At 38.1% G+C, this 20,195-nt stretch overlaps 2 protein-coding genes across 6 annotated transcripts; both read left to right on the forward strand.

Annotated features, from left to right (window-relative positions):
- Positions 1-25: 25 nt before the first annotated feature.
- On the forward strand, positions 26-15,969 carry cpsf6 (cleavage and polyadenylation specific factor 6). 5 transcript variants are annotated; one of them, XM_028044284.1, is made up of 11 exons: positions 26-178; positions 1,584-1,793; positions 1,897-2,000; positions 2,127-2,272; positions 2,415-2,600; positions 3,235-3,342; positions 4,364-4,862; positions 4,956-5,071; positions 5,777-5,930; positions 6,005-6,203; positions 12,956-15,969. In XM_028044284.1, the coding sequence occupies exons 1-10, from the start codon at positions 119-121 to the stop codon at positions 6,189-6,191; spliced, it is 1,770 nt and encodes a 589-aa protein (XP_027900085.1). In that variant the 5' UTR covers positions 26-118; the 3' UTR covers positions 6,192-6,203; positions 12,956-15,969. The 5 variants fall into 5 exon arrangements, with proteins under 5 accessions (XP_027900085.1, XP_027900086.1, XP_027900087.1 ...); XM_028044285.1 differs by having other exon boundaries at positions 6,008-6,203; XM_028044286.1 differs by having other exon boundaries at positions 2,424-2,600.
- A 943-nt stretch (positions 15,970-16,912) lies between these two features.
- On the forward strand, positions 16,913-19,690 carry yeats4 (YEATS domain containing 4). The gene is made up of 7 exons (XM_028044311.1): positions 16,913-17,155; positions 17,326-17,445; positions 17,530-17,596; positions 17,807-17,901; positions 18,692-18,781; positions 18,869-18,956; positions 19,092-19,690. The coding sequence occupies exons 1-7, from the start codon at positions 17,105-17,107 to the stop codon at positions 19,259-19,261; spliced, it is 681 nt and encodes a 226-aa protein (XP_027900112.1). The 5' UTR covers positions 16,913-17,104; the 3' UTR covers positions 19,262-19,690.
- The last annotated feature ends 505 nt before the right edge of the window (positions 19,691-20,195 follow it).

Below are 20,195 nucleotides of genomic sequence, written 5' to 3' on the forward strand. Positions count from 1 at the left end.
TCCTTTTCCGTTTGCATGCCTTGTTTCAGGCTCAGGCGGCCACTGGGGGGCGCTAGTTGTCCCTCTCTGGTCCATTGTTTCTGTTCTGCACCGGCGGGGCGGACGGAGTTGGAGGAAAATGGCGGACGGTGTGGATCATATCGACATCTACGCCGATGTCGAGGAGGAATTTAGCCAGGTATTAAGGCCTAAATTACCACACGTTGTCCCCTGACATATTTTGTGTTTGGCGGCGGTGTTTTGATGATATTCCCGTCGAATTATTGTCGAAATAGCTAGGCCTCCTAACTAGGCCTCTTTCGCCATGCTGCAAGCCTGCAGCTCAGCTTCAATAGTTCGTCATCTCAAATATAAAGTGGTCGGTTTGAATATATCTTTTTGCATACGTATTAATGTGCAGCAAAATATTATAGTTTTATCATAAACACTTTGGAGCTTAGTGTATATTATTGGTTTTGTCGTGCAGCGCACATCAGGCCTCGGCATAGTTCCCGCGACTAAAGCTAAGACGAGCCAAACAAACGCAATTTCCTTAGCTAGCTTCGCACTGTTTTCAAGCGAGTTGTTTAGTAGCGCTTTATTACTTAAAGCTAAATAAATATATTCTTCTGTGAACAATTCTACAAAACACTAGACTTAAATTGAGTGGAAATACATCTGGCTGTAGCTTTGTGCTATTAGCATATCTACATGTTTCATTTTATACACACACGCCCCTTTTGTTTACTTCTTCTGTGGTGCTTGAAGAGACACCATTAGTTTTATCTAGGAAGTCAGTCATTTGCAGATATGGGTTATCTACAAAAATGTTTGTCTGTCGAAAGAAATGTTTTCAAAACCGCGTGTTTTCTGCGAATTAGCCAAACTAATGTTAGCCATTGTGTGAATTAGATACACGGATGTCAGCTGTGCATTTACGCGGTTTAAAACTAAATAATAGGACATTTTTGACTATTTAACCCCAATTTTTCTTATGAGAATAATTTTTTTAGATATTAATACAGTGAGGTTTTGTGTTCTCTTAACATTTTTATTCTAGTTGCTGATTTTTTATTATTATTTTTTTTTAAAGGACTCCGGCCTTTGGAGGCCATTATCTAGCAGCATGTGGATTCCAGCACACCTGAATTAAATGACAGAATTAGCCCTCATTCTGTGCTGTTAATGGCCCAATTATGTGATTCGGCTGTGTTGATGTAGAAACTCATCTAAAAGTTGCAGGAGATTGACCCAATTCATTTCGGGATGAACAATTGCTTCTTTCCAAGTTTGAGATCTTGGAGAAATAAATGAATGGGGAAAAAAACAAAACTGTATATTCGCTCTTTTTCTGTTTAGGTCAGATGTATTTGGTTAAAAGTAGTCATCCTTCATTGGACATTTTATGCCCACTATAGATTGATCTATGCCCCACCTTGGGAATGTTTTCAGCCTGATTATAACAATATTTCATTCTAAAGTAATTAATTTGCTGCCAGAAAATGTGGCTTTTGTGATTTCTGTAAATTGAGTGTTTTAAGTTTGAGCTGGAACGGCTTAATTGCTAAACATGTTTATATTCATCTAATGATGTTTTATGACAGGAACCGGAGTACCCCCCTCATGAGCAGATCGATTTGTACGATGACGTAATATCCCCCTCAGCCAATAACGGAGATGCTCCGGAAGACCGCGACTACCTGGACTCGCTCCCCGCCCCGGGGGGCTCCGAAGGGGGGAAGAGCGCCCCGCCCAATGTGGTTTACACCTACACAGGCAAAAGGATTGCCCTGTACATAGGAAACCTGACATGGGTGAGGAGCTATTACAGCTCAGATTTGTGTTGAACCTCCAAACGTTCGATTTGTGTTTTGAATGAGCCCTGGTATGCTGACAATGCTGTCTTTTGTTTCGCAGTGGACAACAGACGAAGACCTGACAGAAGCTATTCGGTCAATAGGCATCTCAGATGTTCTTGAGATCAAGTTCTTTGAAAACCGGGCCAATGGCCAGTCTAAAGGGTGAGCTCGTTGGTGTCTGCTGGTGGATAGATATGTCTTTAGAATCGAAGACAGTCTTGTACTCCAGTCTTTTAAGAAACAATTTTCCAGGCGGTATAAGTGCACGTCCTCCTCTAAATGTTCCAGGTTTGCCCTAGTGTGTGTCGGTTCAGAGGCATCGTCCAGAAAGTTAATGGACCTGTTGTCCAAGAGGGAGCTCCATGGACAGAATCCCATCGTCACACCATGCAATAAACAATCTCTGAGTCAGTTTGAGATGCAGTCACGTAAAAGTAAGTTGGCCATCTGCTCTCTTGGCACATCTTGCTTAACTTTTTTTATTTGTTTTAGGTTTGTAAAATAATCCTATATTTGTTTATAAAGTCAATTGGGACGAGCAAATAGAAATATGTCGGTTTGTTTTTATCTTCTCTGATTGCACAGGTACCCAGTCGGGCCAGATGTCTGGGGAAGGTAAAGCCGGGCCTCCGGGCTCAGGCTCCCGCGGCGGATTCCCGATGGGCAGCCGCAGCAAAGGCAGGTTCCCTGGACCCCCTGGTCCTGGAAATGACCGCTTCCCCGGCCCTGTGGGGCCCGGAGGCCCGCCACCACACTTCCCAGGTTGGTTTGACCACACATTTTGAGGGAAATACTAGAGGTGGTGTTGGGTGTCAAAAACACTTTATTACATGTGTTTTACTATAAGTAGGGGGGTTTTTTTATTAAAAAAAAAGAAAAAACTCTAAAATTTTGCAGTCAGTCCAAAAGATTCAGCCTAATTAGGTTGGTTTTTTATCACAAGGTTCTGCTCAACAAACACACTATTACTCAGACTTGCATGGACTCAAAGCCACTCATGTACAGTTTTAGAGTTTTAATTTGTATTGCCAGAATTGTGTTTGTGCTTTTCTTAATTTAGATTGTTCTTTGTCTGTCCCACTCTGCCTCCAGTTCAACTTTCCTGGCTGCAGTCTTTCACTCGCTGATAGATTCCAGTTCCATTTCTTAACTAGCTTGCTTAAAGCTTAACTTGGCATCTTTTAGCTCTTCACAAGTCTTGTGTTGCCTGCATAATGCAAGAAGCAGAAGACATAATTGTAGCGCTTTTTTCTGCTCTCCATGCAATCCTTTACATGCCTCATCTATTGCTTATTAACTGTTGCCCCTCCCCCACTGGGCTGCGTCAGGCCTTCAGTTCGGAGCCAGAAGTTTATGAAGGGAAGAGTGATGGTTGGTTTGCTTTCTTCCCCATTAGGCTCGGGAATGAGACCAGATCTGGTTAGCCACCATGATGGCCCTCTGATGGAAATGAATTTCAATCCCTTCCCGCCGGGGGGCAGGAACGGGAGCTGGCATAGCAGAGGTGAAACACCTCGATTGATCCGAATAATTTGATCAGTTATCTTTCTTCTCTGAAGACTTAGAAGCTTGGTGATGGACCTGTGGTACAAATTGTGTCAGGATAATGATCTTATTCAAGGTTCAGTTTACCAACTACACTCCCAACATACCAGTGCCTTACAAAAGTGTTTGGATCATTTCAACTTGGTCACATTTTGTTACAACTACAAACCTCAGTGTATTTTACTGCCATTTTGTCTGAATGATAAACATAAATGATTAATTATGAAGTGCACTGAAATGGATACATGGATAAATGTTTCCAGCCTCGTCACAGATAAAAAATTTAAAACTGATGGTACACTAGTATGTAGAACCACCAGAGTGTCTCTTTTCACAAGTTTGTCGTCTCTTACTTTTCTCCTTGCAAACTTTAATCGACCAAAAATGGGTTTTGTTAATTAAATGACTTCCGAAGGCATTTGGTGCTAAATTTAAATGTCTTTATTTTGAGGAGAAAAGAAAAATTGTCTTTCCGCTTCGCATAATGCATTGAAGTTTGTGGTTGTGTCGTAACACATTGAGGAAGTGTACATGCTATTAGTACTTTTGTAAGGCACATGTTATCAAATATAAGAAGCCTTTAAGCAAAGTTTAAGTATTCCAGAAATGGTTCCTCCAATGTCATCAGAAGAACCATTGTCCATTAAATTGTATTTTCAGGATATTAATTATATGAAGCACCAGCTTGCTTTCATCTGTCTGTCATTTGTCTCTGCTTTGCGTTCTCACCCAATCGGCATCTTAACATTTGAAAGATGCTAAGAAAATAAAGCTCTCCTAAGATGTTTTTATTAGAGTTTTAATGTACTTTCTGCTGTTTGTTGTTTTCCCATTTTGTGTTCTGATGTAGGAAAGACCTCCAGAAATTTTAACAACATGCTTATTTCTCCAGATGAGAGCTGTTTGGCTGTGCTGTAGCCAGAGGTTAAGCAGTTTGTTTTAAGTACATCTCTTCTTCTTCTCCTTGTTATTCATTATAGGTGGGATTCAGGGACCTCCTCGTCCTCCTCCGGGCCCTCCTGGCCCCCCAGGGCCTCCAGGTCCTCCACCTCCTGGCCAAGGCCTTCCTCCTCCTCTGCCAGGCCCCCCGAATCGTGGCGACAGGCCTCCCCCACCTGTTCTCTTCCCTGCTCAGTTCGGTCAGCCACTGCTTGGACCTCTCCCTCCAGGCCCCCCACCTGCAGGTTACGTCCCCCCTCCTGGTCCTCCACCGCCTCATCAGGGCCCTCCTCCCCCAGGACCCTTTCCTCCTCGGCCTCCAGGCCCTATTGGACCCCCGTTGGCTTTGGCTCCACCCCCACACTTGCCAGGCCCTCTTCCAGGTGGGCCACCACCAGCTCCTCATGTGAACCCCGCCTTCTTCCCTCCGCCTGGAGGGAACAACATGCCCCCCAACGACAGCCGAGGCCCCCCAGGGCCAAACGACCTGTACGGACGGCCGCCGCCATATGATTCTAGAGATTACGGTCCTGGACGAGGGTAAGGCTAATGGAAGTCATGCCAAGAAAAAAAACCCAAAACTGTCTGTTATTGGCTGCATTGGTGACTGATCTCCTAATTGGCTCTTTGTAGAGACATGGAGTCATCACGGGGCCCTTTGAATGAGGCCGAGTTTGAAGAGATCATGAACAGGAACAGAGCCATCTCCTCCAGCGCCATTTCCAGGGCCGTGTCTGATGCCAGCGCAGGTAACGAAGAAGCCATCAATAGCAAGAGAAAATTCAGACAATAGATGTGTTTTCACAGTGCATTTGTCATATATTAAAAAATCTCCTAACACTGGTGATCAGAATCAAAAGCCTTTGTCACGCTTGAAGATTTAGTTTCATCACAACTTTACACAAACCCCTCTTTGTTTGCTCCACTTTTTTGGTTGGCATGCATTGTATCCAGGCCAGAAGTCATTTTCTTTTCATGTTGACCAATCAAATTGAAGGCAAGGGAAAGTGATGCAGAATTTACATTATTACAGTAAATATTGCTTTAACAGTATTACCTCTAACTATCATTGTGTCTCCACCAATCACCCTGAACTTTAGGATCCCAACGGATCAATCAGTGTGATGTGGGCGTCAGTGCAGTAAAAGTCCATCCAATTGGTCAAGTTTATTATTGACATGCAGAGAAAATAAATGGAACTTGGCTCCAAACATCGGATCCAAAAACTCCTATTGGGACTTTTAGCTATTTGCTGAAAGAACAAATGAAAATGTTTTGTTAATACAGTGAACTGGAATTGAATTGTCACTGCTTAGGAATATAGTTCAGACAAAGTTGTAGGTTTTTTTCCCCTTTTGAGGTTTTGCATCAGTAATGAATTTCAACATATCAACTTCTGGTAAATGTGTCATTTTCCAGATTCCATGTTTAATGCATACCTCTCCCTCCTTCAGCTGATTATGGCAGTGCTATAGAGACTTTGGTGACGGCCATCAGTCTGATCAAGCAGTCCAAAGTTTCTGCAGACGACCGCTGCAAAGTCCTCATCAGTTCCCTGCAGGACTGTCTCCATGGCATAGAGTCGAAGAGCTACGGCTCTGTATCTAGGTAAGAACAAAGCTAAAGAAAAAGAAGGTTTTACCTTTAAAATGTTGAGTCGACAAGCATTTCATTTCCGCCAGAAGAGAACGCTCCCGAGAACGCGACCACAGCCGCTCCAGAGAAAAGAGCCGGCGACACAAATCCCGCAGTCGAGACCGGCACGAGGATTATTACCGAGAGCGCAGCCGGGAGCGCGACCGCCACCGTGAGAGGGACCGGGACAGAGATCGTGAACGAGAGAGGGAGAGGGAGTACCGGCACCGCTAGATGTCAGGGCAGGTGGGTACAGCTTGGTGCTGTGTAGCCATTTTAATTGGATCTGAACCAAACAGTTGGAAGAGGAAAATAACAGAAATATGAAGCCTTTTCCTTTGCTCAGTTCTTTGATTATTAAACTCCATCTAAATTGCAGTATGACATTTTACGTTATGATATAAATGAGAAACCATTGGGTAAAGAAAGTGTTAAGTGAGCAAGGAAAGGGCTTTGAAAACTGAGCCTTATGGATTCAGGTAGGTGGAAAGGTGAGTTACCGTTTTGTTTTACAATGTGAGCCGTTGCACATGTTGTGTACATTGTCTGGGATTATATATGTAATGGTACATTTACAAAAGCTGAAAGTCCCAAAGCTTAATGATACGTTTTTAGCTTTTATTGTTTAGCCTTATTATAGACTAACATTTCAACACCAGCTGTGTCTAAAACTGATCAGTGAGCTTCAAGCCTGTTCTGCTTTTGCAAGTTTGATGTCCTTCAGCCATGAAGCTCCTGATTCAGTGATTGTTTGTTGGAAGATGCACAGCTTTTATTTTATGCGATAGTCAATGTTTGCTATGCAACGCGTGAACTGGAACAGGGTTGGGATTTGTATTTGTGAAGTTACAGAAACGCTAGCAGTCACTGGAAATTCAGTGTTGGATGTATTTGTTACTTTTGGGCTTCAGAAGTTGGTAAATCACAAAGTTCACTGATCCTTTTATTTATATATATATTTCATTTTTTTCTGGGTAGTTTTTACAGCTGAACAGTATTCTGGGCATCATCTGTGCACTCCTCTGTTGAAGGGATGACATAACGCGGTACCTCTTAAGAATTGGTTTATTCTGATTGTGCTGTGTTGACAATGATTAGGAATATTAAACAGCTGAGTTTTGTGTTTTACCAACAGCTGTGAGCTTAGATCAAATGTGGAGCAACTTTTTGGCTTGAATGTGAAGGTTGTTTGAAATTAGACATACTTGTGTGAATTTACAGCTGCCTTTGACTGTTGGTATTTGGTGTCATTTAATGCCACACATTTGATGTCCCATTTGTTCTCACAATATCTATTGCAGAATCTGCTTTTAACCTGATTTGTTTTATTGAGTCAAGTGAAAGTAAAATGCAGGTTATTGGCAGAAAAGCATTTTATTAATGTAGATCTGTAATAATGTGACGTTTTGCCATTTTATTAGGTTAAATGTATATACAAATGTTAAGACTCCAAACAATATTAGCATTCAACTGTTTGCATGTTGACTGCAAACAGTTGAATTGAACCTCATTGTAAAACTTTGAGGTGAAGTTGAGACATGAAAGATTTTCACGTTCTTGTCTTTCCTGATTTAATCTGCCATGTATGTTGGTGTGAAATACCTGGTTGCTCCAGGTATTTTAGTGTCAGACTTATGTAAAATGAGATGAGTTAGCTAAATTAAATGTCACAGTTATGTAAATGTTTTAAGATTTTAAATAATAATCTAAAAAATATATAATATTGGTCATACTTTATAGTAGGGATGGGCATTTCAAATATCTGTAGTATGGCAAATTGTTTTAGGAGAAAAACTTATAATCCAGTATTGGATATAGATCTCAGTGATCAAGATCCTAGCTAACAGGAAAAGTCACAGGATAATAATTATGATAGACTTTGGGTAAATAAAATTATTGCTTTATCCATAGAAATATGTAGGGTCACACAAAGATTAGAATATATAAAAACACAATTAAGTATAACAGACTGTACAGTGAGCACAAAATTACATCATGACACGCTGTGCAGTTAATAATAATTGTGTATTCAGATGCAAAAGATTGCACAACTGAGTAGCATAATTTAAAAATGTACAAAATGACAATGGATGTTTTTGCATTAAAAACAGACATTTACAATAAATGACAATAAAACTGTGCAAACAGTGGAAATACCAAGAGGGATGTAAACACTAATAGTTTGATAGTTTGTTGGGAACAGTGATTGTGATGGGAGGAAGGATCTACTGTAACACTCCATTGCTCACTTAGGATGCAGTATTTGTCACTGAACGAGGTCTGTTACGGCTTCCTGTTTTCCTAACATTTTGCAGCCACAAGTTAGTATAAAATCAGTAAAAATACAAAGTAAGATTTGAAATGAAACCGTTGAGATAATAAAAGCCATTTTGAAAGCTCTAAACACCCACTCTACTTTAAGCTGATGTATCGCCCTCTTGTGGTAACAGCAAAACACTACAGTCAGGGTGTGTAAAACGAGATGGAAATATCGTACAACATTTTGTTGTTAAAGCCCAATGTAATTACGATAGCTTCAGTAATCAGTGCCCATCCCTTGTTTACAGTCTGAAATAAATTATCCAGGTTGTGTCCCAGCATGGTATGTTGTGCTGTCATTTTGGTCATGTTATACTAATTGAAGTGATCTAATTATTCTTTGTCACCAACTTCTCTAAGTAATTTTTTACGATACATTGTTGGTGTTTTGCTTCTCAAATTAATCTGTAACATGTTGAGGCTACTCTTAGTCTTTCTGGGTCACTTTCTGGTTAGTGTCACCCATGTTGTAATTGTTATTGGTTGGTACTGTCTACCAAGGCACCATTTGCATGTTAAATAACATGCTACCTTGTGTATATCTTTGCTGTAGTTGAAATGTTGTTTGTGGTGTGCTGCTGCTTTGTTTAATGTCAGAACAATTTGGATCTCAATTTAATAATGATCAGAGATCAGTAGGAACATTTATGGTTACCCAGCTCTCCGAGTCACTGAAGTCAAATGCACTTGTAGTGAGGAATTATGCATTGTGTATTTAATATATACTATTGCCTTTTTATTAGTGTCTCTGTTGTATGCCATGAAATATTAAGCAGGGTCGTTTACATTTTGGTTTTGCTGAACTTTGGAAGCAGGCAAAGCCCAACATAATGTCTCTTGGTAACCATTTTACTGCAATGTCCTTTTTAGTGTAGACTTGTGCTGAATCTCAGGTCTTAGTAAGTCAAACAACTTTGTATTCAAAGTACGTGTCCTTAAATTATGCATTATTTGATTATTTCACATAAAAGTACTTTGTGTACATTGGGAACCCTGTTTAAGATACAAATCATTTAAATTTTCTTTTTTTATTATATATGGAGTGGCAACAATTAAGTTTAGAAGCCTTGTTAACTGCACCAGGATTTTCTGACGCATGTTGCCACAAAAAATGAAAAGGTACCCAGTGGACACAACGCCTGATATTGAATGTGTGGACAATAAAATGCATTTGAGTAAAGTTTGAGAACTACTTCATTACTTTGGAAATGGGCAAAACACCATGTCCAAATATGCCCCATGTTCCATTGCTCCACACCCTTCCATGTAATATTTCAGGAAAAGAGTCAGTCGTGTTATATATGTAGTTATGCCTGTTATGGTTTGGCCATCTGTTGTCAAAGTATGCTTTTCACTGTTGGTGTTCAAAATCGTGAACTAAGTGTTTCTCAAAGTTTCTTGCTTTGCAATGCCTTAAGACACTTTGCCAGTATAATTATTGAAGAGGCATCTTCAATGTCCTTTGACAAAGAAGCAATTTGATCATGTCAAACCAGAGTCAAACACTTTAAAAATAAAGGTTGGAACCAACTTGCAGTAACAAAATAAGGTCCATGGGGTCTATGGGGAATGTACACATTTACAAGGAGTAGCAGATCAGAGTTAAAAGAAACCCTTTTTCAAGAAAATCTGGTCTTTGATTGTTTCTGTCATCACACTAAAGTGATTTTAAAAACGCAGGCAAAGAAAGTTTGTAGAAGTTTGCAATGTCTTCATATTATTGATTAGACCAAGTTCATATGTTTTAAATCCAAATGCTTTCTGGACTCTAGATCAGGGGTCTGCAATGTACAAACCTTCCACAGTGGCTGCTGGCGTTCACAGGGGTTAAGGACCACAACCACCTGTGAAAAGCTAAAAACACCAAATACTTGAGGCTCCTCTGGGGGAAAAACAAACTAATGCATATTGCTGCCTATTTTAATACTCCAAACATACCTCTAAATAAATTTTAGCTTAGGAAGCAGGATTACTTTGGCATAGAGCTACTAGACATAGTTGGCATTTTCAAGCAGCCATTCCAGGAGCAGCACGTCTTTTCCTGGCTGTGACCTCCAGGAAAAGAAATGAGGACAACCATGAATGTTACGGTGCGTTCACAAACCAAACACACATTGAGCGTTAGGCGTGTCTGGTTTACATCCACAGTTTATGTGGAGGCATGTCGAGGGCCATCTAGTGCAGCACAATTTGAACTGTTTGGACCGTTTGTTGGGTCTAGTGCAACCAATGCTCCAGATAGACTTTGAATGTAAACCAGACGCGTCAGATGCTCAAAACTCGTCTGGTGGGAAAGCACCAAAAGTGCACACCCTTCGAACTGGAAGCATCAGACGCATTTGGTGTGAACGCACCATCAGCTTCTGTGGCAGTGTTAAGATGGTTTCCACTTCACATATATTAATGTACATCTGCTGTTTCAACAATTAAGTAGGCATTTCTAGGCATTTTAGAAAGGGTTTCACGTATTGATGAGGTTCAGTTATTCACATGTGGCAGTGGTCCCCAAACCCTTTGAGTAAACACATGGGTTTATTAAAACCTACATTTAAATGCTTAACAATTGGTTTTGCGAGTCTAAACTGGTCTGTGGAGTAAGGAAAGAAATGTATTTGGTTTGTATAGGTTGCAGACCTCTGCTGTAGATTCAATATTCTGTTAAAAACCTGAAGGGTTGCTGTATATAAAAAATATTACCTTGGGGGTGCTAAATGCTGACTTCAGGATCTAAATTTAAATGAAACATCTGGTGGATTTATGAGTTGATGGTCTGGATCTGAAAAGTTTTGTGCCCCCTGTTAAAAGGCCTGGTTTGTAAAATGTAAAAAGCAAACCAACATTAAAAGTTGTGAGTTTAGAGAGATCACTCAACCCTGGTTTGACTTTGATCTAATTGTCATTTACAAGCAGAAATCGATGCACGTTTCATGTCTATAATTTGTAATGAACCTTTAATTATTCAGCAAATGATGTATTGCTCATAAAATTAGTATTGTGGGATGAATCATCTGCTTGTCCTTAATATTAATAGAAGATCTGAAACCAGAGTGTACTCATGACCTTTTAATGTAGATACTTGAATCTTTGACCCATAAAAGGTAAAGCTGGGATTGAAACAAATTAGATATTTCTGCCAAGACTTTTTCATTTTTCATGTAACATTCTTGAAGGGCTTGTAATATTGCAGGCATATACTGACTAAATAGTTTGACACTATTTACAGCCTCTAAGTTTCCTGTTCTTTGCATGCTGCACTTTGTTGTGCTCAGGTGTTGACATAAAGTTTTCCATCTGCTTGATTTGCTCTGTTTGATGGATCTTGATGGGAAACATGACATTTTAGCATCTCAGCATTGTTTCATGTAAAAGAAAAGGTTCTACCTTTTTAAATATCACGTTCACAGATTTTGGTGGCAGAATGTATATTGTAGAGTTTTACAAAGTCAGTGATTATATATGTGTTTTTTTATGTTCAAATTTTTTTGAAAGAACCAGGTCTTGTTTTTCCTCCAAAATGCTTCAGTGCTAGTTTAGGACTGGAGATAATTCTTGTTTTTTGCTATTTAAACAAAACACTAGTCTTGGTATTGACAACAAGTGACACAAACACACAAAATGATGCTTTATCAACTTTCTGTGTTTTGTTTGGAAGTGGTAGAATGTCATTTTTATTAGATTATTAGTTATTAAATGTTGTAGTTTTGCACAGCCTGTTTCACTAGATAGCTTATTTGTTTGTCTTAGCGGTCCTTTGGTGCTTTTTACGCTAATTTTGTCACAACTGAAGTCAAAAGAAAAAGTCAAGCTCTGAAGTGTCTTTGTTGGAAAAACACAGATCCACATTTTCAGTGTTTAGCTTTCTAGTCTGTCTACCCAAAGCTGTAATTTTGTAATGAAACATTAAGCAGGACATTTTTCAGTAGCATAATAATGAAGCTGATTCAAATTTGGTGATATGACATGAACTACATGAAATCTAAAATCTTTTTGCTCAAGGTATGAAGGTAGCACTTTTAAATCCTATTTTCCTTCCTTTGTATAAAACAATTTTACAATATTGTTGGCTGCAACTGTGTTTATAAAATAAAACCTTAATAAACCAGTATAGTTTTTGCTGTTTAAACTGTATGTAGCATGTTTCTCCATGTCCATCCCTGAATTTGGAATTTACTGAAGGTCAGCTCGCTTACAAAATACCAAAAGTTAGTCTAAAATGTTGCATGTCTAACTGGAGGTTCTCTGTCCATAAATGTAGTGCCCATGAATATAGCTCCTATTCCAGCTTATCTACATTAGACTATCGAAGGAACACTTTCAGTGTCCTGCTGTGTCTTCATGCTGAAACATTTCAAATAAGCTGCTCTGTTGAAATTTGCATGATATTCTTGTGTATGCGCTGGGGTTGGGAGCAATTCACAATCAGCTGAGTGCAAAAAACCCCCTAAAACCTAGTTTGCTAAAGAAAATTGTGCCTCGTTGTCCAGCATCTGTCCCCACACAATGCAGTTTTTGTTTTTGTGCTGATGTAAACTCTAGCACTGCGACTCAAAGTGATGGTAAATTGAACCCAGCCTTGGTGGACATATTCTGTAGCGTAGAAGTTAATTGGTGAGTGGGGGAGTGTTTACTCTTGGGCTGGCTCCAAACCAAACTGCACCCTTCGTTTTGACACCTTTCAGCTCACGTGGATCAAGGATGGAAGGAAAAGGAGGAACGCTCTCAGTACACCATCACCCTGCATGACCGGACAGGACTACAACTACCAGCTCTTCCTGCACCCCCCTCCATGTCTCCTCTCTTTTCCTCCTTCACCCATCTCCCTCTCTCTGTTGTCTGCCTGACTAAGAGCAGTGGATGGAGGACCCTCATCTATGTAAGGCTTTTGTCCAAATGTCTATATTCATAACTAAAGATGAAAGAAAACTTTCCAAGCAGTTCTTTTGTTTTTGTTTTGTTTGACATAAAGACTAGTATGTGTGATGCTTTTTTCTTTCTTTTTTTTTTGGCAAAGAAACAATAAAATGCCTGTGCGACCCTTAAAATAGAAGACAAGCATCAAGTTCCTTTCATTTGTTGTTTTTATTTGGCTCGCTGTACTATGTAAATTCAATATAGGCAAGTTTTTATAGGGTTCGTGTTTGACGTTTTCTCTCTTTCTCTCATTCTCATTTCTTCCTGGTTAGTATGTTTGTAAATGTCTGATTTTTGAATGAAAAACTAGATGGTGTTGTAATAAAAAAATGTTTGAGGTCCACTCATCTGGTGAATTTCTCTACATGTTTGTTTCATTGATATTAAATGTATTTTTGCACTGATTTTATTTTTTTATTTTTTTTACAATCCCAAATTTCACCAAGTAAGTGATCCTTTTCCTTGGCATTTTGTTTCTCTTCAAATGGATGGGATTTTTCCAAGGTAAGACTTCAGTAGAATGTATTTTCGAATGTAAACAGACGATGCAGTGTGAACCAAAATGGACGCTCCTAGAGGCATTAAGGTCATTTTTGGAAATCGCGTCGTAAATCCAAAAAAAAAAACCTGCTGCCGTTTGCTGCGCTGCTTCACATGTAATTATGCTGGATCGTTGTTACCAAAAGTGATGAAGACAAAATGTTTGTGGTACGTTTTCATCATAGTGAGCAATATTGTTGCATTAATTGATTACCCGTTTTCTTTTAGTCCATTGTTGTAAAAACTGGTTAGTGTTGAATGCAAGTTCGAAGAGATGTTTACATTCTCTCATTTTCATGGCTTGTCATTAATTTGGAGTTTTTTCTGGATGTTTTTTGAGCATTTTTTTTTTTTTTTGCTGAGCTTTTTGTACAACAAAATCAGATTCTTTAGTCATCCATCAGCTGCTGGCATAATTCGGATTAAATGTATATAGCAGCTCTTACTGGAAATCATTTGAATTAGTTTATTTCTTGTCATGGAGCTTTTAATCATAGTATATAAATATTCAACAGTGTTCCAACCAAGGCTGTTTAAGAAGTTTGATCTGAAACTAGCATTTTGACTAAAACATCTAGGCTTTGGTCTGTGTGAAAGTGAAAAGATTTTAAGGTGGTTATCTATTCCACCCACTTACAGTGAACCACTTCGGTAGCATAATGCTGCCAACACCATGCTTTACGGTTAAGTAAGCCATTGATGCTGTGAATAGCTTAATTTTTGGAGAAATTTGTTGTTTGCTCCCAGTTATTTCCCTTAAAACCAGTTCACGTTGTGGGAAAAATGCTTTCAAATGTATCGCTAATTCTCTAAATTATTGACATCAATGCCCATGATGAGTTTATGTAAACTTGTGATCAGAACAATATTACATGCACCTGAAATGTTTTTAAAACGCAATGTGAAAATGGGATTGATTGCTGCTTACAGCAGCCTCTCTTTCACTTCACCACCCATCCTGTTGTGTTGCATTTGTGTCACTGTGATTGTCAGTTTGTCTTATATACCTTTTTTTTTTTTTACGTTTGAGGAAATGCTTTTAAGAAGTTCTTTTTTTTGTTTTTATTTACACTGTCAGACCAAATTTTGAATTGCGACGTAAAATAGCTGTATTTGTTTCAATACATATTTACTTTTTGAATTGTAAGTAAAATAAAATAAAAATTGTAAAAAAATTGCTAATCCATGTTAAGAATCTAGAGCTGCTCCAACCGTGTCTCAAAATATAGTACGTTTTTCCTTAAGTCACATATCCATATAGGCAGATGTTATAAGAGGGGGGAAACATAGTTTTGTTGTATTTAATTTTAATCTCCACTTGACATTGCCTACTGTTATCATCTCACCCTAATTTTATTTTTGACATAATCTGAGAGCTTACATTTCAAGTGTTATCTGGGGGAAAGATTGCTCGTGACAATTTGGGCGCAAACGTGTATCCTGATGATGCTCTTGCAGAATGTTTTTCGTCGGTGTGTTGTATTGTGTTTTGTACTCACAAATGTTCATATTCTCTTATGACCCTGTTAACTCTGTTAATAGTAATGGAGACGGGTGTATTAGATTTTTAGTGAACCGGTAAGTAGAATTTTTATTTATTTTTTTTATACTTGCGTCAGAAATTTGGTTAATGTTTTTATCGTTTAATGACAATGGAACTTTAATCAAAACAGAAAATCCTAAAGTGAAATTGTTCAAATATGATTAGCTTATGTTTTTGTCCTGTTACATTGTTTCTAAAGAAAATAATCTAAAATTGGTTTTAATCTACATAATCATGTTAAGAGCAAAAAAACAAAATTCCTTTGAGTTTTGGTTAGTGTTGGTCAGTTTTGTGCCAACCTTTTTCCACAGCATAAAGGTAAGTGTTGCCAGGTCTGCCTGCCCTGGAGAAGAAGTAAGGAGGAGCTGCTTCGAGAAAGACCACTACACAAAACAAAACATGAAAAGTAACCTTTTTAATGTTTTCAATTTAAGTTAAATTTAACTTATTGTATATATTTAATAGTCTTATTTGAACTAACCATGTTTTCTCCCTAGAACAGAATTGGGAAATAAGTGGGCAATTAAAAAGCTCCGATTTTCACATGATCTTTCTCATAATACAGTTCAGTGTGGGAGGGTTTGGGATACTATTGGTTATTTATTGTGAAACTTAATTGGGATGAGGTATTTGCCATAGGAACACAGTGTTGGTAGATTCACATTGCTGATTTTTACTAATAAAATTCTTTTGCATTCAGTTTTTGTTTCATTTGTTGCAGTTTAATGTTTTTGTTTCATTTGCTGCAGTTTTAAATATTGAAGCACAATATAGCAACGTATAGTGGACTAAATTGTAGTTTTAAGTATTGGTGACCACAAATATAAGAAAATTAGGGGGGGGGTTTTGGCAAATTATATGCAGAGTTTGAAAGGAGTTTCAAATTTCTCCCATTCAATAAATGACACCAAAATTTGAAAAGTTTTGATTTTTTTTTAACGATCTGAGAGATTTTGTGGTAAAATTCATTTGCGCGGCAGTAACATTTAAATTTTTTTAATTTTATCCTATAGTTTGAAACTCCTGGTTTAGAAAAAAAATTAAAGCTTGTATTATTCAACCAGAATCTGGTCATGTAGCAAGATTAGGTTTGAAAACAGTCATCGGTGGTGGGCTGATGCAAGACAAGTTCATACCTCTGTATCGTTTACCTAAAACTCAAAGCAATGACTTCAAAAGCCAGAAATGTAGGTAACTAGAACTTAAACCCTAAATGTTGTTTTACTACTATTACTTGTGTTAAATTTCTGTTGATTTCAATAGACCACATTTCTTGATAAGCGACAAAATGAGTTAATACGAGTTTTCCCGGATCGGTAAATATGTAAGGTTGCACATTATCTTTTATCAAAGCTTTAAAGGACTTAAAACATCTCCAACTGATAAAAGTTAAGAAAATTATTTTTTAAATCGTATATAGTATATTTTGTGGGGGTAAAAAGATGTTACATTATGAAAATATATATTTCTGGTACTTTAAGATTAAATTTTTTACGCATGCACAAGAAAATTCAAATATATTTACTAGACTGTTTGGGTAGAACCAGGTCTTACATTTAGAAACGAGATGAATTATTAAAAATTGTGCAGTTTTCGTTTATATATATATTTTTTATTTTCGTTGTGGTGGAACCTTTATGTTCAGCTTCCGTTCATACCGGAAGGTGAACACGTTTCTAGCGTCATTTCCGCCTATGCTAGAATGCGGTTTTGCTGCATATTATGTGCACTAAACGCTTAAATGGCCCATCAAATGGGTTTGGAAACGAGTAGTTTAAGTAGAATAAAGGTCTAGAGAGTCCCACACTAATCTAAAACCTGTTCCCGGAATACTATGTTCAAAAAGATGACTGAATTTGGACCAGATTCCGGAGGGCGCGTTAAGGTAAAGATAAAGAATGTTTCAGATTAATTCAAATCTGATATATCAACAGTTTGGGTTTTCTGTTCGATAAAAATATAGTCACTGGGTTCCTTTTTTGACCCTCGCAGTGTTCTTGAGAAGCGATCTGTATAAATTGTCCATACTAAACTTTTATGGTGTTTTCCTTGCAGGGAGTGACAATAGTGAAGCCGATTGTGTTTGGAAATGTTGCCCGTTACTTTGGAAAGAAGAGAGAGGAGGATGGACACACACATCAGTGGTCTGTCTATGTGAAACCCTACAGAAATGAGGTGTGGGATCTTTAGAAAAGAAATGTCCTAAAATAGTGGTATTTATTCATGTAAAATTAAGTTTATTGATCTCAACTCTACCAGGATATGTCTGCCTATGTAAAGAAGATCCAGTTCAAGTTACACGAGAGCTATGTAAACCCCTTGAGAGGTAAGACAAAGTTTAAAACTCTTTGGTCAAAAACTTGTACAGTACTTTTTTCCACTATGTAAAGGTCACAACAGAACCTTTTACAAAGATGATAAGCCACCACCGTGTATCAGAAGAGGATGGTGTTTCACGTTGATTCAGCATCCTGATCTTCCATATTTTTACAAGGCACTGCAAGTCTGCTAACGTTGTCCTTCTTATCTCCTCTAGTGGTCACAAAGCCTCCATATGAGATCACAGAGACAGGATGGGGAGAGTTTGAAATCATCATCAAGATCTTCTTTATTGACCCTAATGAGAGACCTGTAAGTAACACATCCAAGCAGGAGGTTGAAATGTTGTTTTTTGTAGGTAATTACTATAAAGCCATACTCAGGGTTCCTAAACAGTCTTGGGGACTTGCTTTTTACATTTCCCAGGCCTCAATAAATATTAAAAACTATAAAATGAAGAATGAAAAAAAAGTTCTGTTTTTCCAGGTTTTTTCCCTCTTTTTTTCTAATGGGCAAATAAAACCATATAATGTCTAATAAATGGATGTTTTCATGCATGCTTTATCTCAGATGTTTCACATTGCATCTTTATTTTTGCTTTTACTCTACAGCTCCCCCTCTACCCCCGTTTGAACTTGTCGACTAAGCGTGGATTCATTAAGATTTTTGAAAAGGACGGCTATATTAAATACTTGTTTGAACTTTTTTATAGCTTTAAATCCAGGATTAATTTGGCTCATTGGTTCTTAAACAGAATCTGGTTAAAATTGAACAAAAACTGATTTCAAGGACACAAAGGATGAAAGAATATCTACTTCTAGACTTTATTCCATAAATCATTATCAAAGGTTGTTAATATATACTTGCATCCCTTCTCTCCCCCCCATAGTAATCTCCTGCAACCCCACCAAATAAAATCTTACTTTTCTTCTTGCTCCTCCTTCCTTCTTTCCTACTATTCTTCTATACTCCCGCCTTTCTAATATCCTTTTTTTGTCATTCCTTGTGACTGCACTTGTATCCTGCACTTTGGACGTGAAAAGTATAAACTTTTTGAAATTGAAAGTGTCAATTTTTGTCTGTTTCTGTTTTGTTGCCAAAGGTTACTCTGTACCATCTGCTGAAGCTGTTCCAATCAGATTCCAGCGCCATGCCGAAGAAAACGGTCGTCTCTGAGTTCTATGATGAAATGGTACAACTTATGTTCTTGGGTATCATTGGATTCATATCTGTGTTCCTGCTTATCAATTATTATTATTTTACACTATGTGAATTGCAGATTTTTCAGGATCCAACAGCCATGATGCAACAGTTGCTGACCACATCCAGACAACTCACCCTGGGAGCTTATAAGCACGAGACAGAGTGTATGTGCTGACATGTTGTTAGTGTTGTTGTTTAGCCTTATGATCGCAGTTTCCAGAGGAAAGTGAAGGGGAAAGTCTACTTCACATTGCAGCAGTCTTTGCCTTTCTGAGCGTGGTTTTTGTTTGTTTTCCTAGTTGGCGAACTGGAACAAAGGACAAAGGAGAAATTGGAAGCAGCAAAGAAAAGAACGAGCCAAGAAATCACTGAGCTTAAAGATAGGCTGAAAGCCAGCAGAGAAAACATCAATCACCTGAAGGGAGAGATCAGGAGGCTTGAGGAGGACGGGGATCACAAAGAGCACTGAACGGTGCTCCAAAACAGACAGGAATGGTTTGTATCAGCCCTCTTCTCTGAATCCAAAATGAGCCTTGTTTTGGAGACACATCATCTTGGATGTGAACCCATCTTTTTGTGTCCCCTTTTTTTCTCTTTTCATATACGTGGACAGACTTCACTTTGCTTAAAATAAACAAACAAAAGCCTTCAGCTTGACGGCTCAAGTACATTCTCCAAAACATCTGAACGTTGGTGCTTTTGATTTATTTCCATCTCTGGAATAAAAATGTGTAGAATTGTTTGTAGCTTAGTCAAGAAGTTTTGTGTGATTTTTGGAGCCTTTTTTATGCACAGATATGATATTTGCGCATAAAACTCTCACACCTATGAGTTGCTTTTCTGTTTTTTTTGTACTAATATGACGTTTTTATATAAAGAAACTCTGGTAACAACAATACTTTTGTGTTTTTTAATCTGTTTAATATAATTAATATTTCATGAGGTGAAAAATGTATCTTACATTTAGCCTCGCTAATATCTGAGGTGACCTAGCGGGGTCATGCCATCTTAAATCAGTATTTAGGAGACAATTTAATTTGTAACATTATGCAACAATGTAATTCTTTGTTGTAAAAACGCAATAAAATAATGGTTAATAACAGATTTCAAAAGAGCAAGTGAAGTTGAAGTCCTGACATCTAGAGTGGAAGTGACCTCCCAGTGAATAGTTCAAGCTTTGTGGACAGAAACGGACATTTTCCCATTGATGTGGGTTGAAGATCCATAATATACCAGAAGCTTTAATATAATTAGCTTGGGAACCTTTACATTTATGTCAGTCAAACGGGAGTGATTAAATTTCCTTCTTCTGTTTTAGTTAGATCTTTTCAGAATACCAATGTTATTTCAGTTCTCAAAAATAGACGAGGTAGGTTTTATCGCGGTTTAACCGAAATTTCTTG

This window comes from Xiphophorus couchianus, chromosome 17 (assembly GCF_001444195.1).
Source record: "Xiphophorus couchianus chromosome 17, X_couchianus-1.0, whole genome shotgun sequence".
NCBI classification, from domain to species: Eukaryota; Metazoa; Chordata; class Actinopteri; order Cyprinodontiformes; family Poeciliidae; genus Xiphophorus; species Xiphophorus couchianus.